Consider the following 22,452-nt stretch of genomic DNA (forward strand, 5'->3'; position numbering starts at 1 on the left):
AAGATATTTCGGCTAGGACATCGGCCAGGCCGTCTTCAGTGCTAAAAAAAAACCGAAGGTGGTCCTTCGGCAAAGACTTCCTTGGCGGAGGTCCTTGCCGAAATATCTGCTATTGTCCTTTCCGCTTTTGTCTATACACTAGCTAAAGTGAATTTTCCTTTGGCTTACTCTTTTCTTTCCGCCAATTGTTGCCATTATCTTGCTTGTTTGCTGTGAAATCAATCTACAGAAGAGAGTTAGCCTATGGAAAATTCATTTATCTATGAATAAAAGCGGGAATAGGCAATGAATGTGGAAGAGCCTGGAATATCTGTTGACTACAATTCTTCTACACATTATGAAGTAATAATTGTCTTATTTAACATATTTCCTTCTGAAGAGGCCAACCTTTGAAATAATTCCTTTGGTTGTTACTTCCTTCCATTTATTCCTTTTTGTTCATGTATTTGGTCTTTAGTACAATCCAAAGGAAGTTCAATCCAGCCTAAGGGAGGGGGGTTAAGTTTTGTTAGGCGGTGAAAATGAACGGTGCCCATTTTCATTTTTTATTCTTTTTTTAGCACACGTTATTGAAACCATCTATGAACTTGAAAATAAAGTTAATAGATGAAGTGTTATTCTACTTTGGTAAAAAATCCTTAAAATTGAAGTTTGTGGCAACGAAAAGGGTATAAAGAAGGACCTTTCCACAAAAAAAAAAAACTAAAAATCTAAAAAGAAAAAGAATCTTTGGAACAATATATGTACCAAAAGATTTTAGTTTTTATAGTCGTCAAGTTTAATAGTTATCATATAAAAGTCGTCAAGTTTAAAGCTACCCGTCACAATTTATTAGTAATTAATAAATTATTAATTAATTATTAATTATTTAATATAATTTATAATTATTTAATATATTAAATAATATAATTATTAAATAATATAATATATTAAATAATATATATTATTTAATATAATAAATAATATAATTATTTAATATAATTAATAATTATTAACTATTAATTAATTAAAAATAATTATTAATTAAATTAATTAATAACTAATAAATTTATACAATTTATTAGTAAAAAAATTTGCATTATGAGAGGCATAATGACGCAGTAGGCTTTAGACTTTTGTAGGCGTTAAGGGTTTGTTCGTTTTAAGTTTTACTTGAATATTCAGTTTATTTTTTACTCGTTTTAGGATTTGTTTATTCATTTATGTAAGTAACTGTTACCTGTATGTTTCTTATGATTGTTTATTTAATTTCTTTTCGTTTTGGGTTTCATCCTTTAACATTATTTAATATTTATTCTTTAATATTAGTTTCTGGTCATTTTGAGTTTAAATCATTATAGGAATATCTGAAAACGGTTGACGTAATAGGGGAATATGTTTCAAAAAAGCAAAAGCTATTTTTTTTTTTTTTGGTCGAGAAAGTGATGGTGACTACTTTTTGGGATAGCCATGGAGCTGTAGAGTCGACTATCTCCAAACTGGAAGAACCATTAAAGGACCGTACAATGCATAACTACTTGACAAGTTAAAATGCCAAAATTGGTGAAACCTGGCCACATTTGAAGAAAAAGAAATACCCTGTTTCACCTAGGCAAAGCGCCGTCTCAGTTCACCTTCCTTCCTCACCAAATCATCAAACCTTCCTTACAAGCCCCAAGTGACTTCTTTTTGTTGTCTAGTCTAAAAATATCCCATTGGAAGACAGATATTTTCGTCCAATGAGAAGGTCATCACCTTCGTAAGCAATTGTTTTATAGAGATGCGCGCCGAATGCTATTTGGAAGGGTTAAACCTTCGTAAGCAATTGTTTTGGAGAAGCACGGCGAGTGCTATTTGGAAGGGCTAAATCAAAGCCCTAAATCAGATCTAAGTCTTTGTGAGCAATTGCTTTGGAGAGAAGCCCGTAGAGTGCTATTTGGAAGGGCTAAATCAAAGGGCTAAACCTTCGTAAGCAATTGTTTTAGAGAGAAGCACGCCGAGTGCTATTTTGAAGGGCGCAAATCAACAGAATTGTGTAGACTTACAAGGAGACTTTGTAGTAAAAAAAAATGCTTTGTAGTATAGGCCAGAAACTTTTCAGACCACCCTTACATAAAGTAAAATAGCAATAATATTGCATTGCAAAGCTTTTACTATAAACCGTTTATCTTGTAGAACTACCGGCTACAGAAAATTGCATAGTTGTGGCACTAGCGATTATGTCAAAGTTTGGTATAGTTTTTTCTGAAGGAGGGTGCCTAAAACCTCAAAAAAGGTCATTTTTAGCCCCATATTTTCAGAATTTTCATGAGAGGTAGTTAAAATGAAGAAGGGGAGGGAATTTTAACCGCTAATATTCTTTAATTTGGAGGAATATATTTTGACTAAGCATCCAATATAGGTTTTGATCCTTTCTCTCGAAGCATAACTTTCTAAGAGTTAAGTTTAGTGTAAAAAGCGGACGGTTAAGGGAGTATTAGGCCCCTTGTATTTGTAAGAACCCTGAATAAGACACTAAAATGACATATTCCACATCGTGGTTGCAGCTGCAATGTAGTAAAGGATCGGATAACAGTCCTGGAATTTACAGCAGGTGAACTTTACTTCTTTAAAAATGTTTTTAAACGCAAATATCTTTTCTCCTTTTTTTAACACAGTTTCTCGGTAAATCCCTAGAGATTGATAAATCCTTTGGGTAGATTAAATAAAAAACAAGTTTTTTTTAACTGAAAGTAAGGAACGACGTTAAAACTTAAAACGAACAGAAATTATTCCGTATATGAAAGGGGCTGCCCCCTCCTCAGCGACCGCTCTTTACGCTAAAGTTTTTTATTGTTTAAAAAAAATTAAGTTGTGAGAAAGTCAAACTTTAGCGTAGAGAACGAGGCGTTGAGGAGGGGACAGCCCCTTTCATATATGGAATAATTTCTGTTCGTTTTAAGTTTTAATGTCGTTCCTTACTTTCAGTTAAAAAAAAACTTGTTTTTTTTATTTAATTTTTGAACGTTTTTGAACTAATGCAGGTTTTAATATTGGCTCACCGTAAATTAATAATTAAAACAAAATTTTCATATTAATTTTACTTTTATTTGGTTAAATGGCTTTCTCGAAACTTGTTTAATTTTATTTACGAACGTTTTGATTAGTAATAAATATACGTAACTTACGAATTAACTTACGTAGCGAACTTCTGTATTCATAGATTTTTAATACGTATATTAGGGGGTTCGCCCCGTAGTCAATACCTTGCTCTTTAAGCTTAAGTCTGAATTTTGTTCCAATTCTTTAAAAATGACCCTTAATCACAAAGGCCGTTAATTAGAATAAATAGCTCTTATGAAAGTACTAAAAAATCTTTGGCTTAAAGAGCAAGGTATTGACTAGGGGGTGAACCCAATCAAATACGTATTATTTTCTGTTCGTTTTAAGTTTTGATGTTGCTCCTTACTTTCAGTTGAAAAACTTTTTTTAATTTAATTTCTGATCTTTTTCTTTAATAATGACGGGAAATCCGGCGCCCCCTTCATAGCAATGACCCTTCCCCCATGAAAACTTCCTTCAGGGAAAGATCCTCCCATATAACCCCCGACCCCCCCCCACCTAACAGAAAAAATCCGCCTGAAAACGTCTGTATACTTCCCAATAACCATAACTGTATGTTAACATTCGGTAAATTTCATAACTTTCAGCCCTCCCCCCGGGGACTTCGGGGGATTAAGTCATCCTAAAAGACAGTTATCATATTTTCGACCATGCTGAAAAAAATGGCTATCTAAAAATTTTGATCGGGTGACTTTTGGAAAAAAATGAGCGTGGGAGGGGGCCTAGTTGCCCTCCATTTTTTTGGTCGCTTAAAAAGGGCACTAGAACTTTTAATTTCCGTTCCAGTGAGCCCTCCCACGATATTCTAGGACCACTGGGTCGGTGCGATCAACCCTGGGAAAAAACAACAACAAAAACAATTAAACACACATCCGTGATCTTTCTTCTGATAAAAAATGCAAAATTCCACATTTTTGTAGATAGGTGCTTGAAACCTCTACAGTGGGTTCTCTGATATACTGAATCTGATAGTGTGATTGTCATTAAAGTTCTATAACTTTTAGGGGGTCTTTCCCCCTTTTTTCGAAAATCAGCCAAATTTTCTCAGGCGCGTAACTTCTGGTGGGTAAGACTAACTTGATGAAACTTATATATTTGAAATCAGCATTAAAATCTGATTCTTTTGATGTTTCTATTGGTATCAAAATTCCGTTTTTTAGAGTTTCTGTTACCATTGAGCCGGGTCGCTCCTTACTTACAGTTCGTTACCACGAACTGTTTGAAAGAGCGAGGCGTTGAGGAGGGGACAGCCCCTTTGATATGCGGAATACTTTCTGTTCGTTTTAAGTTTTAATGTCGCTCGCTCCTTACTTCCAGTTAAAAAAAACTTGTTTTTTTTTAAGTTAATTTATGAACGTTTTTGAACGCCGATTTTGGCTATTTGGCTCCCTATTTTGGCTCACCGTACATGAATAATTAAAACGAAATTCGCATGTTAATTTTCCTTTTTTTGGCTAATTTGCTTTCTCGAAATTTTGTTCTGACGTAGCCTAACTTACGTAACGAATTTCTATATTCGTATGTTTTACTACGTATATTAGGGAGTTCGCTCCCTAGTCCAGATCTTACTCTTTATGCTCAAGGTCAAGTTTTGTTCCAGTCACAAACCTCTGGATCACAAAGGGCGTTTAATTAAAATAGATAGCTCTTTTGAAAGTACTAAAAAAAACTTTAGCGTAAAGAGTGAGGTATTAACTAGGGGGGAACCCCCTCATATACGTAGTAATTTCTGTTCGTTTTAAGTTTTAATGTTGCTCCTTACTTACAGTTGAAAAAAACTTATTTTTTTATTTAATTTCTGATCGTTTTTTAAATAATGCTGGGAAATCTAGCGCCCCCTTCATAGAAATGTCCCTTCCCCCAATGAAATATCCTCCATGGGAAGATCCTCCCCCGTAACCCCTACTCTGACCCCGACCCCCACTAGAAAAAAATTCCTCCTGAAAACGCCTGTATGCTTCCCAGTAACCAATATTATATGTAAACAATGGGCAAAGTTTATAACTTGCAGCCCTTCCCCCGGGAGCTGTGGGGGATTTAGTCATCCTCAAAGACATATTAATGATATTTTTGACTGTTCTGAACAAAATGGCTATCCCAAAATTTTGATTGGGTGACTTTGGGAAAAAAATGAGCGTGGGAGGGGGCCAAGTTGCACTCCAATTTCTTTGGTCACTTAAAAAGGGGACTATAACTTTTATTTTCCGTTCGAATGAGCCCTCTCACGATATTCTAGGACTACTGGATCGATGCGATCACACCTGGGGAAAAAAACAAACAAATAAACACGCATCTGTGATCTTTCTTCTGGAAAAAAATACAAAATTTCACTTTTTTGCGGGTAGGATTGTGAAACCTCTACAGTAGCGTTTTCTAATACGCTAAGTCCTGTACTGAGATTTTCATTGGAGTTTTATAACTTTTAGGGGTTGTTTTCTCTTTTTTTCAAACATAAGGCAAATTTTCTCAGGCGCGTAACTTTTTATGGATAAGACTAAACTTGATGAAACTTATATATTTGGAATCAGCATAAAAATTTGATTCTTCTGATGTATCTATTGGTATCAAAATCCGTTTTTTAGAGTTTCAGTTACTATTGAGCCGGGTCGCTCCCTACTTACAGTTCGTTACGACGAACTGTTTGAAATTAGGCGTACAACATCTATCGTTTATGAGTACATGCCATGACATCAGTTTGTTGAAGTGGCTCCACTGAGAATTTTGAACTAATAAAACATATGTCTAACCTTTTTTTTACATTTTAGGCACTCTGAAAAAAGACCGTTCAGCAGAAAATGTTGTCACGTATCCTGTAAAGCTTAAGCCAACCGTTGAAGAGGCACTGGACAAGTGTATTAATGAATTGGACATCCAGTATAACCAGCCTGACGGCACAGATGTCACTACCAATCTATTACCAGAAGAAGTTGAAGAAATAAATGAAGACGTTCAAGAAACGAAAGGTGGGGTTGTACCTTGGGCTCCGCCCATGGTCAACTGGAATCCATGGACAGGCTGTAATATTGACGAAGGACCATTGGCCACTGCAACTTTAGAGCAAATTAGTGACGATCTATATAGCAAGCAAAGAGAATCTTTACAGAATGATAAGGGATTACAAGATATGATAACTGAAAGAAATAAGTTGCCTGTATTTTCTTTCAAGTCTGAGATATTGAGTGCGATTCATGAAAGCTCAGTTATAGTCGTTCGCGGTGCAACTGGCTCTGGAAAAACGACGCAAATTTGTCAATATATACTTGATGATTATGTTGGCACCAATCAAGGTGCTTTCTGTAACATTGTAGTAACACAGCCACGGCGCATTTCAGCAGTTTCCGTGGCAGATCGTGTAGCCTGTGAGAGGAATGAAGACCTTGGCGTTAGTGTTGGCTACTCTGTCCGTTTTGAATCCATATTGCCAAGGCCATATGGTGGTATTATGTTCTGCACTGTAGGTGTGCTGCTTAGAAAATTGGAGTCTGGCATTCGCGGTGTTTCACACGTTATTGTTGATGAAATTCATGAACGTGATCTAAACACTGATTTCATCATGGTTGTCCTACGTGACATGGTTCACACCTATCCAGATATGAGAATAATACTCATGTCTGCGACAATTGATACGTCAATTTTTTCCAAGTATTTTGGTGACTGTCCAGTGATTGAAATTCCTGGTCGTACTTTCCCTATTGATACTTTGTTCCTCGAAGATTGTGTTCAGCTCACCAAATTTGTACCTTTGGTTGACCCAAAGAAGAAGCGAAAGGACAAAGATGATGAGGAGGGAGCAGAGGTGGAATCAGACTCTAATTTAAATTTGAAAGTAAATCCATCTTATGGACCTGAAGTTACTATGGCCATGTCGAAAATACCTGAACGGGAAGTTCCATTTGATTTAGTTGAAAGTATTTTGGTGCACATCAAAGAAAGAGAAAGCGAAGGAGCTGTTCTCGTATTTTTGCCTGGTAATGTTCTTTCTATTTTACTTTTCCTTTTTTCTTCCTCACTTAAGAAACATCTTAACTTAGGATCATTTCGTCATTTTACTTAAGGACTTTTAATCAAAAAAGCACCGTTTGTTTCCCTCTTTTTATGTCTAGGTAAAGAGTATGCGTAACTTATAAATGTGGGAAATGGTGCCGAACAAAACTATCAACGCCATTTAGCGTATGGCGACAATTTTTTTTAGTGTAATAATTAGTGTTATTAGTATTACATTGAGTGTAATTAGTAATAGTATTATTTAATAAGTAATTGGTATAATTAGGGTGGTAATAAGTGTCTGATCGCAGTTCTTAACAGAAAATTTGAAAAAATGCCAAGTGTCACCAGATGCTAGATGGCGTTGACATTTTTTTTTTTACTTCGACTCAAGAACTAGTTTTTATTTATAAGTTACCCATGCTCTTTGTGTCCGAGTTCTTACTATAATCAGATAAGGGGGGTTTCTAGCATCAACTTTGTTATTATTTTAATTATAGCTATTATTCCTTAATTTCGTACGCCAAGTCTTATTTCTGACGCTGTTCTAAAGGGGATGTAATGATAAACGATTTTTTTTTTTTATCAAACGCCTTACATGGTCATGGTGATCAGCAGCAGTTCTTGTCATAATAAAATATAAAGCACTAAACATATAAAAGTCACAGCCATAGCTATCGTCATACAAATTGATACGTTGATTCAAAATATCACAGAGTCAAACTAAAACCTACGACATTGAAATATCCAACTGTTAAAGAAAAAAAAAAACTTTAAAAAACAAAACAAATAAAAAGAATAATGAACTAAAGCAATTAAATATGTACAATTATTGACGAGTTAGTCCAGTATTAAAAGTCTTGACGAACGAGGAAACAGAACTGCATGCGTAACGCATATGTCGCGCTGGTACCGGCTGAATATTTGATACCGGTTGTGCTACTTATCACAGGACCCGTTGGCGCAAAGGGAGATGCTCATGATGGAGGATTTCACGAAGCCGCACATTTTTCAAAATACCGACACCAAATTTAAAACACAATATGTGACCTGTAATTGGGGTATTGACAGAGATATTTCAGCGATTGCTAATCTACTCTATAGGCACAGTTATTTTTCACAATAAATAACCAGGTTCACTCTTGTCTAGTGTTGGCATATTGAATGAAAATTTATCTGTTTTTTTTTATAGTAAATTGTTTTAATGGCTATCTTGCAAAATTGGACAGATAAGGATTGTTTCTGAAATTGGTCTACTATAGCCAAAGGTGTAATTGAATACTGAACTTGTAGGCCACACTAATTTGTAATATTGAAACTTTTTCGTTTAGCATAACTGTTATTATGAACCATAAATTTTAGCAGATTCCTACTTATTTCTCTCTCTCTACCTTTCCTTCTCTCTATTTCTCCGCTCTCTTTCCTTCTCTCCCTTTCTCCGCTTCCCTCTTTTCTTGTCTCTATTTCTCCTCCCTCTCTCTTTCCTTCTCCCTATTTCTCCTCTCTCTATCCTTCTATATTTCTCTCTTTCTCTTTCCTTCTCTTCATTTCTCGCCTCTCTCTCTTTTCTTATCTATTTCTCCTCTCTTTCCTTCTCTCTATTTCTCCTCTCCCTCTCTTTCCTTATCTCTATTCCTCCTCTCCTTCCCTATTTATCCTCTCAATCTCTTTCCTTCTCTTTATTTCTGCTCTTTCTATTTCCTTCTCTGTCTCTCCTCTCTCTTTTTCCTTTTCTCTCTCTGTCTCTCTTTCTCTTTCCTTCTCTCTTTCTCTCTATCTCTCCCTCTCTCGCTCTCTTTCTCCGTTCTCTCTCTCTCTTTTTTGTCTAATTTCAACAGAGTTGAAATTCACTCCTTTTTGAAGGTTGGAATCTCATATCTATGCTTATGCGGCGCTTAATGGAAAACCCACGCTTTAACTCAAGAGACTTTCTCATCCTTCCGCTTCACTCTATGCTTCCAAGGGAAGACCAGAGAAGAGTGTTCCAACCTGCTCCACCTGGTTGCACAAAGGTCATTTTATCAACAAATATTGCTGAAACATCCGTTACCATCAATGACGTTGTCTATGTTATTGACACTTGCCGGTTGAAGATGAAGCTATATACTTCTCATAACAATATGACTAATTATGCCACAGTTTGGGCATCGAGAAGTAATTTGGAGCAGAGGAAAGGACGTGCAGGCCGTGTGCGACCAGGAAAATGCTATTTCCTATGTAGTCGGTCAAGGTATGTTTGTCTTCTTCCTTATATTTCTTCTTCTTCCTTCTTAAGGTTGAACAGGTGCAATGTCAACTTAAAAAATAGTAGTTCAAATTTTCAAATACTAGATAGACTGCTTTTGCCAATCTTTTTTTTCTTTTTATCTGTTATTTTCGAATTTTCCCCATTGTTTTATTATTTAATACCTGTAATATAAATATACTAGCTTAAAAATAGTCTTGTAGATTCAATGTGTTCTAGAGAATTTGCCAGCCAAGTGGCTCGTATTTAAGTCTTCATCAAGGACTAGGATATCAAGGACTTCATCAAGTTCTCTTGACCTGCTTAATAATATATTTTTTCTGTTTATTAGTCGTTTTTCTATAAGTTCGGCTAAATACCCATGCTGAGTCAGATTTTCATGATGAATCAATTGGCGAAGTAAATATGTCTATTCAGTCAAATAAGTTCATTATGGAACACTGCTAGCATTTCTAAAGGGTTCCGGCATTTTTGTAGCCTACATGTTTTCCTTCTTTTCGGCTCACCTTTTTTCTTCCTTTTTTTGCAATATTTTTAAACGATTGTCCAAAATAGGTTTTCAATCTCCAAGGTAATTTGTGAATAATTTCTGAGACCACGCTGGCTAAGCCTGGCAAAATGAAAGAACTTTGTAATAAAGAAAAACAAAACTCTGTCAATTTCAGGCATTGAAAAAAGAAGAATAGTATGCACATATTGCAGTCGAGACCTCCGCTCAACCGTCCTCAGTAAAATAAAATGAAATGATAATGAATAAAATATGCACATAAAAGTCTTTAGGACAAAATAAAACAAATCAAGCCTTAATAACAAGAAATCAAGAAACATGTACCCAAAAAAGTCGTCCTTAATAGATACCAAAGAAACTTATCTGAACCCCATTTATAATGAATTTGTCAATTCTGATTTTTCATATAACTTTTATTGATAAATATTTGTTTCGCGAATGTTGTCTGATAACAACATAGGGGTGAGCAGGGTTGACCAGGTCGCAATTTCTTGAAACGGCATTTCTTCTAAACCACATGTTTTCTATAGTTTAGGCTTCAGCATAAAATGCGTTTCTGTTTGACTTCCTTCAAAACATTTTTCTGATTGTTCCCATTAAAAGGGAAGAAAGATTTTTTGTTTTTTCAAATTGTCAAAAAACAGCAGGATTGGGTGGTTCTAGCAATGGTGGTTCGATTACTATGCTGAATCATTAGATTTCTGACATTTTATTTCAAATATGCACAAAATTATAAAAAAAATAAAAAATGTGACTTCAGCTATATAAAATTAACATAAAAGTATTAAAATGAAAACCTATTGACCATAGCCAGTACACTTTGTGATTATGGCAGACTAATCCTCGGCCTGATCTTTCTGTGCCTTCAGAGTTTTTTTTAACGAAGAAGTTTCAAATCAACGTCGTCTGCCTTATCAAGAATATCTGGACGATGTACGAATTTCTGTCCGTTTTTGCTCATGAAGGAAATCCCTAAATCACCTTGATTGACACTTTCTATGTGAGCAATTTAAACAATTTCTACACTACCCTTGCCAAGCACAAACTTCACAAGAATAAAATCAATCGCAGCCACATAATTAGGATATAAGGACTCGATTGGGATCGATGTCTTCCACGTCACCGCGATGAGGCGACTCGACGCAAAACGTTGTTGAGGTCGAGAAACTCACTATCGCTCTTTTCAACAATTTCCTTCGATTGTCCATTTTTCTTTTTCGTTGTCTTCTTTACTTTTGGTTTTCTCGCTTGCTCTGTTTCCTCTTTTTCAGGTGTGTCAGTAACTATCCGAGTGCCGTCCTTACTGTGGGTTTGTTGCTCTTAAGCGGTAACAGTAGACACTCAGGGGAAATGTCGAACATGTTCAGTAGTGACTCTGGGTCTTTCTTCGGTCTGAGGCCCCTCAGAATCCAAGGGGCTTGGGTTCTCAGGCACCATGACTACCATTCTCTCTCTTGCTGTTGCTGAGGGAAAAAAATCCTGATCCAAGAAAATATCCCTGTTAAAAGAGGAAATTTGTGTTGAACAAAATGTCAGCTAGGCTAATTTTTTCCAGGAAAAACTGCGAAGTAAGCGCTGCCACTTAATATTAAAAAAAATTCTTTGCCCAGGATTGGTATTCAGCCATTAATTTCTGTCGAAGTGCACACTTTAAAGGGCCTACGACTGCTATTCCCAAGGTTTGTAGCTCATTTGAGCAATAAAGAGGGAACTTGAAGAGTGTCATTGAATTACCCTTGCAGTAGCTAATAGTCTGTGGATTGAAATTGCTCCCTTTTGAAACCAGAAGTGGAAGAATAGGACACTTTTTGTCTGGCTTCCTATGTTTAATAGAATGCTTAACAGATTCAAGGAGGGTTCTAGTGTCGGCACATCCGCTTCCTTTTGCAAGACCCCTAGCACTCCTAGTGCTAGCACTCCTAGTGACCACCGCCTTGCATACGCATACTTCACATACTAGCTTTGTATTTGACTTAGTAGTTTCTTATAGTTAATAAAGAAACTTCGCAAACATTATTCAGTTGGCCAAAAAAGAAAGCAGATTTTTACTTTGATGTCTTGTATATCATTATCTATATAATGTCATAGCATTATGGCTAAATTCCTTGGAAAGATAATGGTTCACTCTTTTACTAGGCCTCAAATAAGAAAAAGCCGAGGGTTTTTGGCCTCATAGTTAGGAATCATGGATGCAGCTGTAGTTGCAGTCTATTTTTACGTAGTAGAAAATACTTATTATCAAGGATTCATTCGTGCATCTTATACCCTAAATACCGACCTTTTAGAGACGAGGTTGGCTTAGGCAGATACGATAAATGCACGAGCCAGCTCCTGACCGTCATATCCGGTCCAACCCCATGTGTCTGCTTGCAACGTCAAAGTAATTAGAAAAATCAAATAGGCTGCACTGTATTGTCTGCTATAAAAATCTCCATGTGTGAGCCACTTTGGTAAACATGCAAAAATCCATAACTGACAAAGGGACAAGGTGAACAAACTGTTTGATTCCTTTTTTATCAAATATAATAATACGTTCATTTCAAATGCACCCCCCCACCCCCTATTACCTGATGATTTCATATATAGCCCAAGAAATATGCCAAAACTAAACTTTAAAAAACTAATTTTTTGAAAAATACGAAACATGGCTGTGTGTTTGGCGTGATAATAGGGTAATAGATAGTGCACCTGTCGTGATTTCTGAGAATTTTTGCTAAGCCACTACGTGTTCATACTAATGTCCAGATCACCCCCGTATCCAGGGGTCAACCCTGCTCTGCCCTACCTTGTAAGCCAGTAGCGTTCCAAAAAGCCTTGCATAAAATCATTTCTCATATTTGAATAACCGTTTACGGTCTGATGCTTTTATTCAGGTGCCCTTTCGCTGTTGCTTTTAGGGGGTCTCTTCTAATTTAGTGGGGTTTTTGTGTTGTTTTTTTAAGGTTGGTTCTGTTTGTATTTTGTCCTTAGGATTATTATTTTTTATTTTTTACTCACTCTCTGCCTTTTGTACTGAAGACGGTTGAACGGAGGTCTTGATCGAGAATATTTGCTTACTGTTGTTCTTTTTTTCTCTAGCTGGAATTATCCTCGTTTTTCCTTCGTTAGGAAGTTATTCAATTTTTTCCTAAGAAATTTATTGCACGGATTCGTGTATTGCACTAGTGGGGTGATGTGCCTACAAGTTAATAATTAAACATTCAGTGTCGAGATGTTTAATAAGTTTTTCTGGTTTCAGGTACGAAGCTTTAGAGCCCCATTTGACCCCAGAGATATTCAGAACTCCCCTTCACGAGATTGCACTGTCAATTAAACTACTTCGACTCGGCAAAATATCCCTGTTTCTGAGTAAAGCAATGGAACCGCCCCCAATTGATGCTGTTATTGAAGCAGAGGCCACTTTGCGGGATTTAAAGTGTCTCACGAGAAACGAAAGCTTGACTCCTCTGGGAAAGATATTGGCCAAGCTTCCTATTGAGCCCAGATTGGGGAAAATGCTTGTTTTAAGCTCCTTATTCAACGCAGGTGAGTCAGGTTAATCAGAGTAATACAATATCAAACAGTTCGTGGTGATGAACTGTAAGTAAGGAGCGACGCGGCTCAGTAGTAACCGAAACTCTTAAAAATAGGTATTTTGATACCAATAGATAAATCAGAAGAATTGGCCTATTATGCTGATTCCACATATTTAAGTTTCATTAAGTTTAGTATTACCCATCAAAGATTACGAGCCTGAGACAAATCGCCTGTTTTTCGAACCCCTTAAAATCCAAATGAAATTACACCATCAGATTCAGCGTATCAGAGAACCCCTACTGTAGAGGTTTCAAGCTCCTATCTACAAAAATGAGGATTTTTTTTTGCTAGAGGAATGATCTCGGATGCGTGTTTATTATAAAGCAACGGTTTATGGGGGGGGAGGGGGAGGTAAGCTTAAAAAAAAATAACTGAATAAGCATAAAAAAAAATAATAGCGAAGTGTGAACAAAACCCCAAGCGTTTATTAAATTATAAAAAATAGAATAGGCTGTGGGCCATTCGATGTTGTTAATATAAACTGAAGCCATTCCAACTGTATTCGATCATGCCTCGGATATGCCTAAACTGTCTAGTACCCTAAAACACTGAGTGGTGCCCTTGGAGTCCACAGAGAGAGAGAGAGAGAGAATCTTCACGCTATACATGTTGGTTCGATGTTTTCTTTTTACTCTTTTCTACAAAGACGAATCATAAAGCAGGACTTTCAATCACAAAGAGCAGAGATAAGAAGACACAACTTTATGTGTGTCCGGAAATTGTATGTAAATCACTTGCATTTTTTCGAGGGTCCAAAGTTTTAAATATCTCTCTCTCTCTTTTTCTCTCTGTCTCTCTGTCTTTCTCTCTCTCTCTCTCTCTCTCTCTCTCTCTTTCTTTTTCTCTCCCCAGTTCCGCGTTTTTTTTAGATTTTTATAATTTGTTGTTTTCTTTTCCTAGGGGATGCAATTGCAACAATAGCAGCCACTGATTCAACTTCTGTCGAAGTCTTCCTGACATCTGTGGATCAGAAAAGGCTATCAGGGCGACAGAGAAGATTTGCTGGTGACAAGAACTCTGATCATCTTGCTCTACTTAATGCATACCACTCATGGGAAGAAGTTCGCGAGACCAAAGAGTATTTCCTTGAAGAATATTGTGAGAGAGAAATGCTTTCAAATCCAACACTGACCGTTATCTCAGAAGCAAAGCGTCAGCTTAAAGATCTGATGATACAATTCGGATTTCCTGAAATAAGCTTTGTTCCTCAAACATATTCATATTTTGGTCCAGATTCCGAACTAGATGTAGTGACTTCTCTTATTGCATTTGGTCATTATCCTAACGTTTGTTATCATAAAGAAAAACGGAAGGTTTTAACTACTGAATCCAAGCTGGCTTTGGTACATAAATCATCGGTAAATTGTAGTATCTTTGAATTGAAATTTCCGTCACCGTTTTTCGTTTTCGGTGAAAAGATTCGCACAAAGGCTGTATCTTGTAAACAAATGACTATGGTTGCTCCTTTGCAGTTACTCCTTTTTGCATCAAAGAAAATTGAATATGTTGACGGTAAAGTGCGTCTGGATAATTGGATCAATCTTGAGATGGATCCTTTGGTTGCTGGAAAAATTGTTGCTCTGCGTCCTCGTATCGAGAAGCTAATCTTGCTTGTATCTCAAGATCCTGAATATGCTAACGCTTTGTCAGAACAGGATAAACATCTCGTTAAAACTGTCAAAATGCTATGTGAGTTTGATGCGGGTAGAGAAGGCATGGAAGACGCCAGTTCAACAACTGGAAGGCGAGAATCATATCGAGGCGGCATGAACAATCGAAGGGGTGTGAAACGACCATATGACGATATGGGTATGAATAGCCCTGGTGGATATAACGGCCAAGGTAGAGGTTTTGCCCCCCGTCAAAATTTTGACAGGGACGATTTCAGTTCACAGCCGAAGCGGGGTGGCGGTTTCGGATTTCAGTCCTCTTTTTCAGGAACTGAAAGGAGTTCATGGCGAGGAGGAAGTGGCTTTGTGCGAGGTCAGAATTCTGATTTTACCTCTATTGGACAATCCTATGCATCCAATAGAATGAACCAAAGCTATAATATGGGGAATTCAAGGGGCTCTAATATGTTCCAGCCGAGGGGACCTTGGCAAGCAAGAGGTTCTAGAGGTAGTTATGGGGGCTTTGGATTGGGAGGTCAGTAGCTTCTTTTTAATAGGCTTATCAGTGATCTGTCAACTGTAGAATGCCCATTTTCTCTTGCTCTATTCTCTAGACAGCTCCATATAATCATTTATCTGAAATAAATTGCTTTATTTACAAGATTAAATCCCATTTTTTCCTTCTTATTTGAATTTAATTGTTCATTATGGGCTATCCGAGAACAGATAAAAAAATCTTTCAATCTGGTCGTCATTCAGGTTATAGAATTTCTTTATCTATGACTACAATCATGTTTGGTATAAATGTTTGTTTCTCTTTGTTGTGATTAAATCTATTCCAACACTTATTTAGCCCTTTTTAGCCCTTTATTTTTTTATTTAGCCCTTTATTCCAACACTATTTAGTCATGTTTTCAGTTGTGTTCTTGTGTGTGTAAGGGCGCAAATTTGCAAAAAATTAGGGAGGAGGATGGGACGGGGGAGGGGCAAATTGAAGTTTTTAAATCTGGGGAGGGGTGCTCATGAATAAAACCGAAAAGTTTTCAATGAAGTATATTTTAAAAATGTATTTTTTAAAGTCTAAGAGAGAGGGCAATTGTTCCCCTCTCCCTGATCAACCCAATCAAAACACCCTATGCGCATGCAGGTTGTCAAAAGGACATTGAAGCATTATCTTAGGAACGGCTTAGAATACTGGGTCTAAAGTTTCAGAGAAAATTGAGGGAGATGTTGAACTGAACAAAAAGTACTCTATGTATATTACCACTATTGCTATTTCTATTCAACCACAGTTGTTTCGCTATTAATCCGACTTTATGAATTATTAAAAAGTTGGCTTTAGGCATAGCCTCTTAACTGGTGTGTGTTGTTTGAAAAATAATTTTAAAAAAACATTCCGAGACCACACTGGCTAATCATAACGAAACGAAAAAAGCCGTAAAGAAGAGAGAAATGAACATAATACAAGGCAGTGAAAAACGTTGATTACAATGCAAATATTTCGATCAAAACCTCCGCCTACCATCCTCGGTGCACAATATAAAAAATAAAAAAATACTGATAAAAGTTCAAAGATAATATAAAAAACCAACCCTTAAAACAAACACAAATACTAAAACATGAAGACTCTCAAAGTAGCGGTGACTGAATAAAAATAGTAACTGAATAAAATTCCGAATCAAACTGAATCAAAGGGTAACTGAATAAAAATACAATACTGAATGGCAATTTAATTTTCAGTTTATGTACAGCATTTTAAAGGCCAATCGCTTCCCAGGTAAAGTATTATCACTGATTCAGTTAGGTTGCAAAATATGATTTTGTTGATTTATATTAAAACAATCAGAATTAATTAGTTCATTATAAATGGGGCTCAAATTGGTTTCTCCGGTGTCTATTGAGAGCTACACGTTCACCGAAAGGTAGCCCTGAATAGAGACACGGGAGAAACCTATTTAAGCGTCATTTATAATCAAATAGTTAATTCTCACTGCTTTACGGTTTTTTTCTCGTTTGTATTAAGAAAAACTTTCTGAAACAATCTCTTCAAAGGAAAGTAAAGAGCCATATGAAACTTAAGACCAGCAGAAACAAAGTCCTATAATTCAGCAATTCAAACTCAAAACTACCAAAAATTACTATTAAAAATCAATAAAATCCAGAACGACCAAAAATTAAAATATACTATCTAATCGAACACAATGAAAACATATACTGATATAGGTGAAGAAATAAATCTTAAAACGAGTGAAAATTAAATTAAAAGCCAAACTTAAAATGGACAAAAATTACTTCAAACAGGTGTTTAGCTGCTGCCTCTTTCCCCTCCTCTAACCGTAAAAATTCTAAAGCATTTTGCGTCATTTGAGTTTTACGGAAAATTATTTGTATTTTGAACATTGTGTTTTGTTTTCCAAAACATTGACGACAAATAAAAAATAAATCCCTATAGTAATCAATATAACCATAAAGGACTAATGAAAATAAACGGAATATTCATGATATTAATGCCTGGAAACACAGATATTCAATCTTTTTTACTTTTATTTTTTTAATTTTAGAAAATTATAGATATAAAAAAATATATGTAGTATAACTTGTTTTCAGTAAAAACACAAATGATGTGATAGGCTTTAGAAATTTTACAGGAAAAGGGAGGTGATAGTAGCTGTCTGCTTGAAGTAATTTTTGTTCGTTTTAAATTTGACTTGTATATTCAATTTAATTTTTACTCGTTTTAAGATTTATTTTTTCATTTATATCAGTATCTGTTGTCTTAATGTTTTATATGATCATTTATTTTAATTTCTCTTTGTTTGGATTTCATTGATTCTCTAATTGTGATTTCTGGTTGTTTTGAGTTTGAATTATTGAATTATAGGACTTTACATGGGTGTAGGTAGCATCTTGTGTAGGGGGGGGGGCAGCCGCTTCTGTGATGGAGGGGGAGGGATCTTACTAATACTTCCCGAGGTCCTTTGATTATAGGTCTTTAGAAACTAGTCATTCTATATTTCACTAAAACTCGGCCTTTAACATTTTCCATGTTCAAATTTTCCTGCAACAGTATAACATAAGAGACCCACTATCCTACTTCCAATTCCCAGAAAACATAAACACCACAAAAGCGATTTGACACAAATCATATTATGGTTAGATAACAGCTTCTTCTAAGAATTCAACTCAAAAGTTTACAGTTGGGCAAAATTAAATATTAAAATTGGTAAAGGGGAGACCGGCCCACGTTTAGCCAAAGCAAACAGTTTCAATACACAAACCTATGGGGCTTCTGGTGGATTATAAACGCTCTGACAGATTGCAGTGTGTTTTTTATAAGAGTCTGACCTTAATTAATACTTTTACCAAAAATTTCAGATTGGATCAGGTTTTATGGTGATTAACTCTCGAATTTTGTTCAATTTTGTCTGAAAGCCTACACCTAATTTACGAATACTAGAAAACTCGCGTTGTAAACTCACATTGTATTCTCCTATTATTTGCCTGTTTTTGACAGCTTCCAAGACGTGCCTTCTTCACCAGTTTGCTGTTAGTATTTTTTCATCCTGTGGGATAGTGAACTCCCATGTTCGGCCACAATACCCAGGGTAAATTCGGCATGCCGTACCAAGGTGTCCAAAAGTGGGCTATGCTTGTAAAAGCTGTGTAAACAGCATATTTAAAGGTTGAAGGCAAGCTTAATACCCAAAACTGTGTTATTTCTGGCTTTGTTTAATCCTGTCTGAACAGTAGGTGAACTTAAGTTCTTTTTTTTTCTGTTAAATTTCATTCAAGATAAAATGATTAAAAGTAAAACAGAAGAGAAAAGAAAGAAAGGTGGCTGTGATCCAGAAGAAAATAAAATAGCAGTTTTTTCTGTCTTATTCTACAAGAAGTCAGTTGGATTCTCTGGAAATGCCATGGGTGTTCCTTGAGAAACGCTGCAAGACTATATAAAAAAAAGTTGAGAAGCTTAATATCCCTCTAAAAACTCTGGACCTGAAATTCCTTACACCCTGTTACAACCCATGATAAATAATTACAGAGGAATAAGAAAAAAGACAAAAACCTTACCCGAAAACGATAACTGATTTGCTTTCGAATGTATTCCCCTAGAAGCAGGTAAATTTGCATACACTTATGCGTATATTAAGAGTACAAAAGTACCAGATAACGGGACTGCAAAGGCAGTGGAGTAATTACGGGTAAATATTGGTACCGTTGTTTTATGGATTGACTTAAAACTATATAAGTAAGAACGCCAATAAGTACAAGCCTATGACGGACAACTGTTTTTAACTGTCACAGTGTAGGAGCTTTCTTTGACAACCCGCATTGATGCCTATATAAACACATTTTCAGACCACAAGACATTGGAAGTTTTGACGAATCAGGTCTGAAAAAATCCACCAGCCTCGTAAAATCATTGAACAGCGAGGTCAGAAGTAATTTGAGAAGGTCACGTCAGCAGAAAGAGGTCAGTTGACCACGATTTGTGCTGGTGTTAATGTGTTGGGAACACAGTCCCTCCTCTACTTATTTCCCCACAAAGACAGTGTCTGAAACTTTTACTCAGGGGAGCTTTACCAGGAACCATGATGATCAGCTCAGAAAATACTTCTGGCTGGATGTCTGCCTTTCATTCTTTGCTTTACTCGCAGAATTTTATCTATCAAGTTAAACCCAAAAAAATCAACAGGAAAAAAATATGAAAAACATAGAAGTGCTCACTGAAACCCTTGTGAAATAATGCATTACTGCTAGGATAAAAGATGTGTCTGCTAAAAAACCTTAGTCCTGGAACAGAAGAAAGTCAGACAATTGAAAAGGCTAAAAAGCAAAAGGCGTGTCTCTCGCAACACGAGTTACAGTTAGAGTGACGATTCTGACGTAGATGACCCTGTATGCAACAACTCTTCAGACCCCAGCATAAACATTGAAGACAAGCCCTACCAGCAACTTCTAATTTGACACTGAGAAAGTCAAGGCTGGTGATTACATTCTGATTGAGCTGAAGAGCAAGAAAGGGAATTCTGTTCACAATGTTATCATAATCAAAAGTAGCAACTGAAGAACTTAAGGTCCTCTTTTGGAAGAAGACTGGAGCAAGAGACTTTGCGCTAACTGACGAGATGAATAGTGTCTTAAAGACAGAAGTTGAAATAAAACTGCCACCACTGAAAGGTAGAACACCAAGATTAGCGGAGCGGCTGACTTTTGGTGTTGATCAGTCAATGTATACTTTGAAATTAATACTCTTCATTTTTTTTAAACCTTAATGAAATTCATTTTGTAGTTTTTTATGCTGACCATATTCTTTCTTAATTTTATAGCCGAAAAACAAGCTTTAACGTTCCTCTGGTCACTTTTCTTTTTCTTTTGTCCGGTGGCCAAACATAAGGCAGAGACGACAGAACCAGTACCGGGATGGCCCAGGTTTGGCACTCTTGACCTCTTGGATAGAGAAGCATCCAGGAGGAAAAATGACGGCGTATTTCTAATTGTCTTTTTCAAGGATGGTATTGAATGAGTTACTTTTGCTTTGACAAGCTCAGCAACTTCTTATCGCTTGAATCAATTCATGGAGAATTAAACAAGTCAAAATCAGCCGATCGTGGGCCAGTCTCCTATATACATATCGGACCGAAAATTAATATTGAAGATCGAAACGTAAATGTTGATATCCCAAACGATATTCGGAAATTTCTGTTTATTTCCAGCTTTTTTAACCATCTACCAGGTAACATCCAACAAAAAATTCCAACATACGAAAAGTTCTCGCTAATATCTATCGTAAATTTGAAGTTCTAGGGGGGGGCAGCTGCCCCCCCTTCCCTACGCCCATGGGACTTTATTTCTGCTGATCTTAAGCTTGATACGGCTCTTTACTTTTCTTTGACGAGCTTCTTTTTCGGAAAGTTTGTTATTGGTTAGTATTATGAATACTTCTCCAGTTTTCAAGATTTTGGCTTAGGAATTAAAACATTTGACTGATTTATTAGTGCCTTTTATTTATTTCAACATCTTTTTCAACTTTTTTTGAAAGTTTCAACTAAATGCCATAAACTGTTCCTGATAGTGATTATACGCCTTTTTGACAACCGGGATGCACTGATTAAGTTCAGTATTCCCCACAACATTGTCCAGAAGTTTCAACTTAATACCCTTCACTATTACTGAGATATTACAGACGTATCGTTTTGACAACCTCGATGCATATTGTGTCTTTTGATTTTGTTTCATATCCCCCTTAGAAAAAACTCTCCTTGAAAGTTTCAACTTAATACATGTAGCCATTCTGAGATCAATATAGATACACCCAGATATGGAATTTTGAGCATGCCCTGAAACTTTCAACTTAATACCTACAGCCGTTACTCAAATATTGCTGATGCGCCCTTTTGACAATCAGTATGCATATAGTGTGTTTTGATTTTGTTCAAAATTCCCTGGAAGTAGTCACTAGTAGATGAAGTAGCAGTAGCAAGCAGTCGAAAGTAGTCATAGTACTAGTAGTGGCTCTGAAAGTTTCAAGCCGTTTCTAAGATATTGTAGATTCTTGGCATGGAAGCAAATCAATCAATCATCTAATAAATTTAAAAAAAAACTATTACAAACGCAAAGTGGTTAATAAGCCCAAGAAGTTTGGATTTTAGTGGGCCACACAGAACAAAAATAAAAAACATACAATAGAAAAAAACTAGAACGGGACAAGGAAATTTAACAGATAGGAGATTTATAAGGATATTTAATATATAACTGAAAATGATCTTAAAAGAAGAGAAGAGAGACATCCAAATTAGGATAGAATTAAAAAAGAGAAAAATTACTGGACTGGAAAGACCCGACGAGAAACTGCCTTTGCAGAAAGAGATAGAGGGACATTAGGATGGATGGAGTTCCATCGTAGAATTGATTGATAAACAGGAGGCCTCTGAGCTGCAGTTGATGATCATTTAGGTAAAATAAATCTGCGAGAAGAAGAGACCTACCTGAACCTTTCTGTGTGAAAAACTGCTGCAGAGACGGTGGAAGTGTACCTAGAAAAGCAGAATATGCCGAACAAAGATTACTTTTACCCACACTACGATCCAGCGGAGCTATTCCAAATATTATGGTTCGATATAGTTCAGGATCCCCTAGGGTTTGACATTGACACTATTAGCTTTTTAGACACATCTACGGTAAAATACTTCCATTTTCGCAATGATACAACCTGCATGTTAACAATGAGAAAATTGCTTAATTTACAACCCTTACCCAGAAGGCCACCAGGGGCGTATTTTGCTATAGGACAGGGGGACAAAAGCCCCTCCCAGACCTTGGTTTACCCATCCCCAGACCTCAGTTTGCCCCCCCCCCCAGCTGAAATTTAGTTTTTTTCTAAAATCTTGTCAAAACTAAGATAAACCTACATAATTCAAGCATCAACAGAAACAGATCGGTTTTTT

General features: G+C 36.3%; 1 protein-coding gene across 1 annotated transcript in view; it reads left to right on the forward strand.

The window, feature by feature from the left end:
* The window catches only part of LOC148948251 (dosage compensation regulator mle-like), a 45,348-nt gene extending 29,496 nt beyond the window's left edge, over window positions 1-15,852 (forward strand). Inside the window, exons 5-8 of the mRNA XM_089094244.1 lie at window positions 5,847-7,049; window positions 8,929-9,295; window positions 13,057-13,343; window positions 14,295-15,852. Coding sequence (XP_088950370.1) covers window positions 5,847-7,049; window positions 8,929-9,295; window positions 13,057-13,343; window positions 14,295-15,547 — 3,110 coding nt within the window. The 3' untranslated portion in view covers window positions 15,548-15,852. The remainder of the gene's footprint in view (window positions 1-5,846; window positions 7,050-8,928; window positions 9,296-13,056; window positions 13,344-14,294) is intronic.
* The last annotated feature ends 6,600 nt before the right edge of the window (window positions 15,853-22,452 follow it).

Source organism: Artemia sp. Qi Xiang Cuo, chromosome 9 (assembly GCF_049724085.1).
Source record: "Artemia sp. Qi Xiang Cuo chromosome 9, ASM4972408v1, whole genome shotgun sequence".
In the NCBI taxonomy this organism is placed as follows: Eukaryota; Metazoa; Arthropoda; class Branchiopoda; order Anostraca; family Artemiidae; genus Artemia; species Artemia sp. Qi Xiang Cuo.